General features: G+C 39.6%; 1 protein-coding gene across 5 annotated transcripts in view; it reads right to left on the bottom strand.

Annotated features, from left to right (window-relative positions):
* Positions 1-14,004, bottom strand: part of LOC129174095 (disks large-associated protein 1-like) — an 89,824-nt gene that overhangs the window by 23,825 nt on the left and 51,995 nt on the right. For all 5 annotated transcript variants that reach the window (XM_054765702.1, XM_054765719.1, XM_054765735.1 and 2 more), the window contains exons 5-7: positions 13,635-13,917; positions 1,318-1,442; positions 289-414 (exon numbers count right to left, since the gene is read on the bottom strand). In XM_054765702.1, coding sequence (XP_054621677.1) covers positions 289-414; positions 1,318-1,442; positions 13,635-13,917 — 534 coding nt within the window. The remainder of the gene's footprint in view (positions 1-288; positions 415-1,317; positions 1,443-13,634; positions 13,918-14,004) is intronic.

The following is a 14,004-nucleotide window of genomic DNA, read 5'->3' as shown; positions in this document are numbered from 1 at the left end:
ACTTACATATAGAAATATATATGTCGCAGGACTATCCAGCTATGAAAAAAGTGACTTATAGTCAGAAAAATACAGTATTTTGTTCTGAACTTAAAATAGTCTTTATTTTAAGTTTCAACTGCAATATCATTAACCAAGAAAACGGATGCAATTTCAAGGTACAGTACTTATGTTTTTAAGCATTGTCGCAGTTGCTACATCAGAAAAATAAATGGATAAATAAACCATTCCAAACATCTATATATCAACAAAAAAGGGATTAATATATGTGGTGCCCTTGCAAGCCACCTGTGCATTGGCAGCCTCGATGGCAGCAGTCAAGGCCTTCATGCTGTCGATGCTTTCAGTGGAGTTGCTGAGCCCTGACTGGATAGTCATGTCCCCCCTTGGTCCCTCTTCTTCCATGTAAGCATCCTGGGTTTAGAAAATAGAATTCTTTTTTTAGACAATTTTATGCACTAACTTCCCAAATGAAATGATTTTAGACATAGCGCTGGAATAAGAAAACCAACCGAAACGATAATGAAGTCAAATATAACTGCACAAAATAAGTACAATAGAACCTTGGTTAGTGTCATTAATCCGTTGCAGAACGTCCGCCTATAACCGAAATGTACTCTAACCAAATTTCCCATAAGAAATAATGTAAATCCAGTTAATCTGTTCCAGAAAGGCACAAATGTTAACATAAAACAAATTTTTATAGTTTTAAAATTATAGTTTTACATCCAAAAAACAATTCAAAATATTATATTAAATATTATTATATATACTATATATAAATATTATTAATATATTAATATACTGTATATAAATGATCACTGAAAGGGATAAATTAATATTTAAGGTTACTTTTAGTTTCATTGTAGACGTGATTGTTTCCAAAGACATGATGTGGCCACAAGATCAAGACGGACACTACCTTAGTGTTTTGCCATGAGTTATTTCTTGAATTCAGTTGTGTTTCTCACCTGAAGTCTTTGCTGCAAAATGGAACCAAAGAAATTTGCAAGTGCCAGCATTTTGACAAAGAAGGCAACAAATACTATCGAATTCAAGAAATGTTATACTTTAAATACATGTGAGGCATATTTGGTCTGAAATGATAAGGGTCATTTTAAAGATCCTTTGTACAGGCAGCTGGAACATACAGGTACATACTGTACAACACAGTCGAGTCTTTAATGTTTGCTAAGACAAGAGAAAATGATGATGTTTCATATAGTCCCTAATGTACAGTATATTATTAGCCCACATGGATTGTTCGCTGCTGAATGACGGGTATATGAACATATTGCAGTGAGAATTCTGCTGTACCTGTGCAGACTCGGTGCTGCTCTGTGCTGTGATGGAGATGTAGGGCTTGGAGGCTGTCGAGCAGGTGGAGGTTCGCGGTGGCACCGGTGGTGGAGTTTTCTTATATGTCGTGATACAAGATGAAACTACATCAAAGAAGTAGTAAGAAAATAAGGAAGAAATGTTTTAAAGAATATCGTGAAGAATTAAATACATTCAATAAATAAAATTATATACAAAGCTTTAAAGTCCTACTACCACAACAGCTTTTCATTTTTTTTGCTGGAAAAAGACCAAAATAAATCATATTTGAGTGTGCATGTACAAGGTGTGTATGGATGAACGTGAAGACTGGTGGTAATGGTTCTTGCATATCTGTAAATGTACATATCTTTGCTAATGAATAAGTGTAAATGAACTTGCTTGTTCGGTGCCTTCTAGTGGCAGAGGAATGATATTTGCACTGCTGCCAACTCCTCAGTAAGAAAAGTAGCTATTGGCTGTCTTAGAAGTCGGTAGAAGTTGCTAGATAATTATTATTATTATTTGCATATGATGTTGTAACAGATGCTGTAGGAAAAAAGCATAACCTAAAAAGGAGAGACAAAAAGTGAGTAAAAACACTTTAATTAACAAACTTGATTCTTGATTTGTTCATTTAAAATTGGCCATCACTTAATCAAAATAAAACATCTTTAATACTGTATTTTATATCAGCCAGCTCCTCTCAAAGTCCTCTCAAAGTCTAGAATATTTCAATCCAGACTCGCCTCCAGCCTCCACACTTTATCTTGCAGTTAGGCCTACTTGTTTAGTATAGTATAGTAGTACTTTATTAATCCCACAGCGGGGAAATTCACTTGTTACAGCAGCAAGCAAGATACGCAAGTAAAGAGTACAGTGTAAAGAATACATAGTGACTACAACATGGTTCAGGTGGTGCAGGTGTTGTAGAGCCTGACAGTGGTCGGTATGAAGGACCTGCGGAACCTCTCCTTCTTACACCGTGGGTGTAACAGTCTGCTGCTGAAGGAGCTGCTAAGGGAACCCACAGTGTCATGTAGCGGGTGAGAGGTGTTGTCCATGATGGATGTCAGCTTAGCCAACATCCTTCTCTCCCCCACTTCCTCCACGGAGTCCAGAGGACCGTCAAGGACAGAGCTTGCTCTCCTGATCTAATTTAATTTATCACACAACATCCCATCACACGTTATGACACACTCACAAGTAAGTGACCGAGTCCGACTGAGGCTTGAGTGGAATGAGTAGTAATTTAATGAAGATTAAGAAACATTTACAAAACAGCCCTTTTTCGAGAAGAACCAATTGCCACTGCGGTCCATCAGGCAGGGCTACATGCAAGAGAAGACCAGGTGGATTCTGGAGCTAGGAGAGCCAGGAAGGAATGCAAATGCCAAGGTTCCTTCAGGCCGAAAGTGGAACACTCAAACTGAAGTCGAATGAGCTGTCGGTAGGATGCAACATCAGGAGGTTGTTGGGAGAGTCTAGGAAGCACAGGGCTAGGATGGGGAGAGTTGCCTCGCTTCTGGTCCAAAGACAACCAAGAAAAGAGGAAAGAGATGGTGGTGACGGAGGTAATGAGGATGCAGGAAGAGCAATACAAGATCAATGCTGTGTCGCAGGACCAACAGGGAACCTGGAAAACTTGGGAAGGAGTTTATCAATAGGAACATCAGTTAGTCAGAACTGTGAAATATTCCACAGACAAGGCTCTTCCCTGTTCTTGCAACCTGCACCAGTGATTCGGGAACGAGGAATGCTGTTACCTCTGCAACGCCCACAACGCAAGCCTCCAGCACATGCTGTCAGACTATAAGACTGCGGTATCTCAAGGGCCTTATAGGACGCCATAAACGGGTCGTGAGAAAGTTAGCTAAGGTGCTGGAGAGGTGTCGACGGGACAACAAAAAGTCACCACCAGCAGAGAACCACATCAACTTTGTCACGGAAAGTGGTGAACGAAGACACACCAAACCAAGTGGAGCACCTAGATCCTTTTCCACTGACCAGGAGTGGGACATTAGGGTTGGCCTCGACGGGCAACTTTGGTTCCCCACAGAGATCACCACCACATCTCTCCGTCCTGACATTGTTTGGTCCACCAATGCAAGGGCAATGTACCTCGTCAATTTGACTATTCCACAGGAGGAAGAGATTGAGGCTGCCTTTGATCGCAAGAAGGCAAAGTATGCTGAGCTGGCTGCCATATGCAGGGAGGCTGGATTGAAGACCATCAGCCACAGGGGGCAACACCTATCTGCTGCAGGGAGTGCAGAATTGTCCTGACCCTGTCACTGCTCCACAACCAGGAGAAGTTCCAGGGTCAAAGGGGCAAAATGTTGAGGAATGGTGGTTCCTGGATGATGACTCTGTAGCTGACCCATGGGCACTGGAGGAGGTGTGACAGGCAGAAATGCCCAGCAGGAAATTCCACCCACCTGTACCTTTGCTGATTTATGAAATTATTCATGACATATGCTGCCCTCTGACTGCTCACTTGTTTTCTACATTGGTCCATTTAACAGCTTGTGGATTGAATTTGAATTTGAAAATTTGTTTGGTTGAGCTTTTAGCTGACATTCTTCCTGTTACAAGCGTCACATAGCAGTTACCATAGCAACATAAATGCAACCATGCTGCCCCAATTATTGCGGTCTGGCACTCTTAAAAGGTTAAAGACAAGGTTTTAATGAATGGGGGCCAGAAATGATGTATTTAGCAAAACATATCACTATCAACCAATTTTACAAAATTGAATAAAGACACTTAATTGTTACATGAAAGTGACTATTTCTTCATGCTCTCCCCTTCCTGCTTCTGTGATACTTAGCAAAGTGTGAGTATCAGCCTTAGGGAGGCCTTAGGGCAAAATGTATGAGAATTATCCTGAGGCCATTTTTTTCTGCAAATATTACGTTTGCAGCATGCAGTAGAGGCCTCCTGCCTCCACATGACTCTGTCAAACCTATCTGCTCTCATTCTGCTTCTCCCCAAACAGAACACGCTTGTCACAATTCTGAGTTTCAGCAGAATATTCAGGCTGCTTTGAGACAAGGTCAGGGCAGCTGATTATTTTTGATGTATCAGCAGATTGGTAAGGGTTCACTGGAGTCTGCTTTGAAATGCATGTCCTTGAAGCGGTCTTGCTTCTTTAAGTCTTCAAATGACGTTGAAAATCCAGTTATTTTTCTGGATGGGGTTTTAGCCAACTAAAATTACACTGAGACGTCTCATCCCTGCAGTCTTTATCCGTTCCGTACTGGATCAATTCAACTAGAGAATAGGCAGCAACAACACACCTGTTTCAGTACTCGGCTCAAGGAATTTTTACTCCCTGTGATTGTGTGGTCCAAAAACATCTCTTAATGGTAGTGACTACTGTATCTGTATCCTGCGACTGAAAGTCAGGTGCCACTTTTCTCAAAATACAGCAGTCCCTCGCCACATCGTGGTTCAAATTTCACGGCTTCACTCTATTACGTTTTTCAAAAATACATTAATGAATAAATTATGATGGTTCATGTTTGAGGATGTTTCATGCCGAAATTAGCATGCTAGCCACACAGCCAGGAGATTGGAAAGACTTGGGTTCGAATCTCTGTTGAGAATCTCTGTTTGGAGCTTGCATGTTCTCCCCGTGCGTGCGTGGGTTTTCTCCGGGTACTCTGGTTTCCTCCCACATTCCAAAAACATGCATGTTAGGTTAATTGGAGGCTCTAAATTGTCCATAGGTATGAATGTGAGTGTGAATGGTTGTTTGTCTATATGTGCCCTGCGATTGGCTGGCGACCAGCCCAGGGTGTACCCCGCCTCTTGCCCGAAGTCAGCTGGGATAGGCTCCAGCATGCCCCCACAACCCTAATTAGGACAAGCAGCATAGAAAATGGATGGATGGGTTTCATGTTTGAATGGTTTCAGTAATGTTACTGTAAAGTTTGGTGAGACACACAAGCACCAGACTTGATCGCTGGAACAACAGGCTTTTATTGCAGGTCTGAATGATCTCACAACAGGCACAATAATCCCTAACAAAAGCTACGTTGCGGTCATCACCCACACCAAGCTAAAATTCAACTCTGAATCCCCGTCATCACTTCCTGTCCGTCCAGTCACTCACTTCCCCTAGGGAACACAATTACAGCAACACATACGAGCACAAGTCTTATTTACTGTATGTCTGAAATTTCTTATTTTCTATGTCTTCTATATTGGGTAATATGAGTGTAAAGGTGACTACAGAGGTGTTATGGTGTTATTTAATGCCTAGAGGGCTTTAATAATATTAAAAACCGTATTTAAAAGGTCATAAACAGGTTTTCTATGCTCTACAAAATTATGCTATATATATATAGAGAGAGAGAGAGAGAGAGAGAGAGTATATATATCTGTATATACTGTGTGTGTGTGTGTGTGTGTATATATACAGTATATATATATATATATATATATATATATATATATATATACACACACAAATATATATACTGTATATATATATATATATATATACTGTATATATATATATATATATGACAGTGGTGTGAAAAGCCCCTTTCGTGATTTTGCACGTTAGTCACACTTAAATGTTTCAGATCATCAAACAAATTTAAATATTAGTCAATGACAACACAACTGAACACAAAATGCAGTTTTTAAATGAAACTTTTTTTTTTTAAGGGAGAAAAAAATCCAAACCTACATGTCCATGTGTGAAAAGGTGATTGCCCCCTAAACCTAAAAACTACTTGGGACACACTATGCCGCAACAACTGCAGTCAAGCATCGCAATAACTTGCAATGAGTTTCTTATAGCGCTGTATAGCGCTATAGCTCATTTTTGCAGAATTGTTGTAATTCAGCCACATTGGAGAGTTTTCGAGCATGAACCGCCTTTTTAAGGTCATGCCACATTATCTCAATAGGATTCAGGTCTGGCCTTTGATCACTCCAAAGTCTTAATTTTGTTTTTCTTCAGCCATTCAGAGGTGGACTTGCTGGTGTGTTTTGGATCATTGTCCTGCTGCAGAACACAAGTTGGTTTCAGCTTGAGGTCACAAACAGATGGCCAGACATTCTCCTTCAGGATTTTCTGGTTGACAGCAGAATTCATGATTCCATTTATCACTTCAAGTCTTCCAGGTCCTAAATCAGCAAAACAACCCCAGACCATCACACTACCACCACCATATTTTACTGTAGATGTTCTTTTTCTGAAATGCGGCATTACTTTTTGTTGGTTTTGTTTTGTTGATTGTTGAGCCACATAAGCAAGGCGCAGTTGTTGGGAAAAATATATATTTGTAGCATATGATGTGTTTTTCAGTGTTAGCCTTTAGATTTCCCCTTCATGTCTTACTTTTATTGTTTCAGGTTCGTTGTTTTTTAACTTCATTATCCGGGTTTTGGCTTAAATGTTAGTTTTTTTTTAGTTACAAATTAATGCCAGCGATTTGCCGTGATTGAGCATGATGCCTCGATCTGTGAATCAGCTATTGGGTCCATCGTTAGCACCCGAAAGGCACCATATGATATAATTCCTTCCTTGTTCATCACGTTTCTCTGCAGGGACCTATCTGTCTCATCTGACATTTCCTCCCGGACAAGATGTTCCAACCCAGAAGGTTGTTGTGTATTATTCTGGCGAGGCATTTCGTTGCTAGGCAATTCCTTCAAAGTTCGGCCATTACAAACTGTTAGCTTGGCTTGCAAGCAGCAATATTAATTTATTTCAGTGAATTCAAACAGAGTTCAAAGTGTCAGCAAGCAATCCTGTTATTGTGGTCAACATCTGTGGTCAGGAAAGCGCCGTAATAGTACAAAACTCTGATAACAAATGCAGACCTCAAGCAGTAAACATCCACTCCAGCTGGAAGTGACATAAACACACGCAAACTACTACCCGTTAAGCTGTTTAACCTGGCCTGCCCAACTTTTACAAATGATTATATTCAAACCCTTTAACACTGAAGCTGTATTGGCGACAGGATTTGCAATGTTAATTTTGAACTACCATAAGCCTTGAGCCACTGTGGACCAGCATCCTTGAGGTCCTTGAGTGTGCGTGTGAGTTTTCCCAAGCAGTCTACATGTGTTTAATGGACTTGGAGATGGCATTCGACTGTGTACTGTGTATCGCATGGGGGTACTCTGGGAGTGTGTTTGCTCCCCGTACGACTGGTGCCAGAGCTCGGCCTGTTTTGCCTTTCAAGTGAGGGTTGGACTTTGCCCTTTGTCACCGGTGTCTACAGTGCTGCAGACTCTGCATCGGTCCATCATAGTATAGAAGGATGTGAGCTGAAAGGCAAAGCTCTCAGTTTACCAGTTGACCAACATTCCTACCCTCACCTATGAGCTTTGGGTAGTGACTGAAAGGACAAAATTACAGGTACAAGTGCCCAAAATGAGTCCTTTGAGATAAGGTGCGAGTGAAATTCTGAGTGGAACCGCTGTTCCTCCACATTGAGAGGAGCCACATGAGGTGGCTCGGGCATCTGGTCAGGATGCACTCCATACGCCTGCCTTGTGAGGTGTTCAAGGCATGTCCAAACAGCAGGAAGCCTCGAGGAAGCCCAAGAACACGTTGGAAAGACTATGTCTCTTAACTGGCCTGGGATCCTCCGGGTGGAGCTGGACAAAGTAGCAGGGGAGAGGAAAGTCTGGGCTTCTCTGCTTCGGCTGCTGCTCCCGACCCCGGACAAGCGGAAGAAGATGGATGGATGGACAAGTCTTGAACCATTTGAGCAATCCAAATAATTTCAACGGTTTCTGAAACTAGAGGTTCTGTGCTTTCCAGTGATGTGCATGTCATTACAATAATCCAAGGGACGCCATAGCAGCTCTGACAAGGCAAGGCTTTGATACAAAGCAGAGTGGTGGTTTGTTTACAAAGAAGAGTGAGCCTGTGACAAAGAGGGGCGGATAGGTATGCTTTATATGACAAAGTTCTGCAGACAAATGATATTTTATCCAATATTTTTATATTCAATATTACCCATATCCATTATTTATCCATATTTTGTTTGATTGAAAACATGTGGAGGAGATGGATACACAGCTGATTCAAGGAGGGAGGAAAACACCTACACCCACTCAGCAGTAAAGAGCCATCCAAAAATAAATTCAGGCGCAAAGTTCGCACACTCTTTGATGTTCAATACTTTATCATTCGTAGTTCAAATTGTAATTGTATATTCTGGGTGCCTTATTCAGTAAAAACCAGTAAAATTCAATTCCATTTTTTTTTTACTTGGTCCTTATACCTTGGTATAAAGCATGCAGTAATGCAATCAACTACCAGATGTTAAAAGAAGAACAAGTCCTGAAAAAAAGGACAAAAGCACATGGTTTATACATGTCATTATATACTGTACAGTATACAGTGGAACCTCAAAATTACAAAAAAATATTGCCTTGGTTTGTGTACATTTTCCGGTTAGCGTACGACATGGCGCATGTCTTCTCGTGTCAGTAATACACTGCATGAGTCCAACTGTGTCGTTAATGTATTTTTATCTCAAAACATTCTTGTTAGCATCCTATTGGCTTGCTATTACATAGAAACAGGAAGTGAAAGTCAGTTCCGTCACCCGTCTATGATGTCACCAGCGGTTGACTCTGTAGTTCTTTGCCAAGTAACACTCTTAGGCCACAAGTCTCAAAAATGTTAACACAAAACACATTTTTCATAGTTTTACATGTATAAAATAATTCTAAACACATACTGTATAAATGATGAATGAAAGTTAGAAAGGAGCATTTAAGGTGAAGTTCTACCGTCATTGAAGACATGATTGTTGCTAAAGACACGATGAACACCATTTCCGTGTTTTGCTGTGAGTTATTCCTTGAATCCACTAGTGTTTCTTACCTCAAGTCTCTGCTTTTCTTTTGATCACGGCTGCAAAATAATTCAAAATGGAGTCATACAAAGTTGCAAGTGCCAGCATTTTGACAAAGAAGATGAGAAACACTATTTACTGTAATTCAAGACATAACTCATAGCAAAACAACAAGGTGGTGTCTATGTTGCTCAATAATCACATCTTCAATGAAGGTAAAAGTGACATTAAATGTTGATTTATCCCTTTCATTCATCATTTAAATGTATATACGGTATGTGCATATCCAATTTCCATTTCCTATAATTATAAAACTATAAGAACGTATTTTGTGTTAACAGTTTTGGCTTTCTGGAACAAATAAATTGAATTGACATTATTTATTGTGGGAAAAATTGATTCGGTTAGTGTATGTTTCGAGTCGGACCTTCTGGAATGTATTAATAATATTAGATTTTACTGTACATACCTGTATACTCTGTATATCCCGTCCATCCATCTACTTCAGGCCCAGGCCCCCGGCCAAAGTTTTGAACTTTCTGTGGCGCCCGGCTCATAAAGTTTGCCCATCCCTAGTTTACGCCATAAATTAGTCCACTATTACAAATACAGGGGAACCTCAGTTTTTGAACACCCCAGTTTTCACATGATTCAGTTTTCTATGATTTTTTTTACCAAAATTTTGTCCTGGTTCTTGTACACTGTCCGTTATTATACAGTACAATACTGCGCACAACAAACTCTTGTACGTCGAATCTTGTTTAGTCAGTCATCTTGGATCACACATCCAACACCAAATCTTGCGATTCTTAGTGTACACCATACTACTGTATCCTATTTTTTATTAAGTACGGCTGCAAAAGAACCCACCATGGGGCTAAAGAAATAAGGAAAGGGGAGAAACACGATAGAATTCAAGATGTAACTTGTAGCAAAGTATGAAGAGTGTCTCTCTCTGCCCCTTCTCCCTCGCCAGTCCTCACCAACAAGAGTCTTCATTAAAGGTAAACTTTATGTTAACTGTTATTAAAATAATAAATAATAAATAATAAATGTCATTTATCCCTTTCATTCATCACTTATATTTGCATTGTTTTCTGTATGTAAAACTATATTAAAAGTGTTTTTGGTAACATTTTTGAGTTTTTGAATGTTTGAATGTACAGTGTTTCCAATGGAATAATTTTTTCTGCCTTTTCGGTTTTAGACAGACCCTTTGGAACGGATTAATAAGGAAAACCGAGGTACCACTGTACACCACAAACAAAAAATGTCCTGGAGCAGTAGTTCACGTTTGCAGTCGGCCAGCATGGGTAATTTCAGTTCACTAGTCATTGGAGTGCCGTTTACAATATAATGTCCAGTCATCTAGAAATAGAGACGAGGTTGTACTGTACTGTTTGGCTGCTAAAGAATGTGTGAATGTGACTGTATCTTTAAACGAATTCCCGGTGGAGCAGCAAATGTGGGTCATGCGTAGTTAAGCACACTGAAGATAAAGACAATCCCAAACAGTCGACACAAAGTCCCTTGGGGTATCCACTCTGGCATGTTCTCATTTGAATGCCATGGCTGAAGATTTTTCCCTATAGTTTTTACAAGATTATCTTTCCACTTCATTGTAATGGCTGACAGCAAAATTCAGCTTAATAATAGCATGATTGCTGCATTATTGTGTTCATCTGCATGATGCTTTAACGGCTTGCGCGTCTGTCAAAATCCCTTTGTCCCCACAGCAGGACAGTTGATAATCGGGTGAGGTAATGGAAGCCCAATGCTCATATTGTCAAATGATACCATCACAAATGATTTAGGAAAGGGAACAAACAGCTCTGCCACTTTCATTTGGAGTTGAAAATTCAGACAAGCTACAGACCGACTGATCGGTTCGCAAATTGTGTCAACATAACCATTTCAGACCAAAAAAATAATACATTTGCAGTGGGCAAAAGAAGTTGAAATATTAAAGAAAAATGTTTTTTTTAAGTCGTAATATTACCAAAAACACCCAAAGCAACAAGTTATAATGTTACAAGAATAAAGTCAAAATATTATGGGAATAAATAACATAAAGAAAATTTACAAGAAAAAAGTTTAAATAGAAAAACAAACATAAAAAAAAACAACAGCACAAATGTAAAAAAAAACCCAGTAGTACCGGTAATTTGATGAGAATGAAGTCAAAATATTTGTCGCAGTTTAACGAGAATAAACTTGTAATATTATGAGGAATAAATACGGTCATTTTAGTGGTATAGAATGAAAGTTGAAATATTTTTCTTTTAAACAGCAAAAATGGGGGAAAAAAAGAGCAAAGAGTGATGTTTATACTAATAACACGCTTTTTCACCTATATCATAAAGCTGCAGTTTTTTTCTTGAAATATATATAACTTCTTAGCATATCACTGGAGGTGTAACGATTCATTCACTACACTGATGCATTGATTTATTTTCCTACGATTCAACTACACTGATCTTGGTTCTCAAGTTTCCATTCAGGACAACGTGTATATCAATCTAACATCGTTTAAAAGGTCATCTATTGATTGAACTGATGTAGGAAATAAAGCAATGGATTTAAGCACGGCAGACTTTACTGTATATGGATGTGTGTTTTTTTAGCATTTTTAATGATAAGGACGTTAAACGTTACTTGACTCAGTTTGCCTGTCTGTGACATCATCATCTTCCGGGTATGTGGTGGTCATGGGACTTGTAGCGGACCTGTGAAGCACAGTTGATTCGTTGCTTCTTCTTACGCTGAGCCGTACGTCAACGTCGCAACTATATTGGATGTGGCAAGAGTCAGAGTGAAGAAGATCCCTACATGGAAGTGTACGACTCATTTTACTGCCCAAACCAAATCCCAGGGAATAACCTTTTACAGGTAACACTTAACAATTACCTTTGATGGTATTTGGCCCATAGACTTCATGATTTGGCCATTAAAACATCGTTTTGAGATAATTTGCAGACAACGTGGAAAACACTGTATTCCCGTGCACAATTCATTGTTTATTTATTTATCTATTCTTTATTTGATGTGGACATCACAATTACATTGGACAAACTAGATGCATTTTTGACTGTTTCAGCACAATTCGCAACACAGGAGAGGATTGTCATCTCCCAGTCTGTCACTATTTTCAGACATACTCGCACACACATATGCACATACATGAAACATGTCAGTAATGAACGTGTATCCCTGGCACGCATTCACAGGCGCACAGTGCTAGCAGAACAAATGTGGAGTGATGAGATTAAGAATGTGGGATAGTTGACATCACTTTGTACTAGCAAAGATGTGACTGACTGACTGGGTGATTGAGTAAGTGTGATGTAAGCATGAGTTATAATATGTTCACTCGGCCGCACAGGTGATTTACAGGTTTCAACGCCTAATTGAAGACACCATACCACATTCATTTGCTGAGGAATTTGCATAATGTCCCTCACTGGGTGCAAAGTGCAGGTTTGGATTGCACGATTTAAAGTAAATAATTCACCACGACAAGCTGTACCACTTTTTCTTCATCCTAATTTTGTATTGCATTTTAAGGCATTATTTGAACTCATTGATTATTTATTCTTAAGTATGTCAGCATTATGGATCATTTATACCGGATTCCTTTACAAAAAACAACGGCAATCTAGGAAACTTCACCTGCACTGTCCGGTATCCAGGTATTTACTTCACAGTCACACTGGTTGAATTTTTGGCTACAAAGTCACTGAATTGATTTAAAGTTACTGAATCGTTTCGGATCGTATCGTCCTTGAATCGTATCGGCAACCATGAATCGTGATACAAATCTAATCGTTATTAAAACGAGTCGTTACACCCCAATATCTACATATGTTGCTTTGCAAAATATCATAGTGGCCCTTGCATCCTTTCATTTTTCAGTATGTGGCACTCGCTGAAAAAAGTTTGGAAGTTTGGTAGTGGTTTTGTCCGCAACATAGCAGAAAAGAGGAAAAAGCTGTGTGTGAATATCTTGTTTTAGCTTTAGTTCTGCTTTCGTGGATGACAAGAAAATTATATAATATTCACAATTGAGAGGCTGAAATCAGAGGATATTTACATTTTTTCATCAAAAAATTATTAAACAAATTCCAAAACAATTAATGGAAACATCAATTCAAAAAATATTTTTTTTATCGTGACAAAGTTATGAACCGTCTATTATTTTTATGGTACATTTATTGTAACAGAGACAGAATCTAAAAAGAAAAATCCAGAAAAAGATAACATGAAATAAAGATTAGGAATTCATTTGTATGTGACTGAGATAAATAAATATTTGATGGCATTACAAAACATAAATAAAAAAATGAGCTGCAGGTGGAAAATGGCCCTCAGGCTCCTTTGCATCAGGCTTGTAATGCTTGTAAGCGTCACTTCATAACTTCTTCTACGTGTTAAGGTAGGCGTCACGTAAAACCTGTGTATAACATACAGCATGCCCCGTACCTGTGCTACTCTGGATGGTCCTGACAGTTGTGGCAGATGTGCGTGGTGGAGATGACGGCAGCAGGAGCAGTGGTCTTCCTCCTTCTCCATCCTCCTCGCCAGCGCAGCCCTGGTCGATCGCTCTCACGTAGCTGTGGCTCCGCATTCGGAAACACCCTGGCATGGGCAAAGTATCCATGGTGTCCATGTTGTCCATGGCGGCCTCCATGGCCTGAGCCTGCATCTCACTGTAGACCTGCTCACACACTTGCTCGATTTGTCCGTTCACTTCAAGTTCACTCAGCTGGAAAGAAAGATGACAAGGAAGGAGAAACAATGAAGATGCAGGATGCGGGGGAATTTTTGTTTACTCAGGAGAGCACAGACCTGC

Source organism: Dunckerocampus dactyliophorus, chromosome 2 (assembly GCF_027744805.1).
Source record: "Dunckerocampus dactyliophorus isolate RoL2022-P2 chromosome 2, RoL_Ddac_1.1, whole genome shotgun sequence".
Taxonomy (NCBI): domain Eukaryota; kingdom Metazoa; phylum Chordata; class Actinopteri; order Syngnathiformes; family Syngnathidae; genus Dunckerocampus; species Dunckerocampus dactyliophorus.
This window is presented reverse-complemented; position numbering and strand designations above follow the sequence as displayed.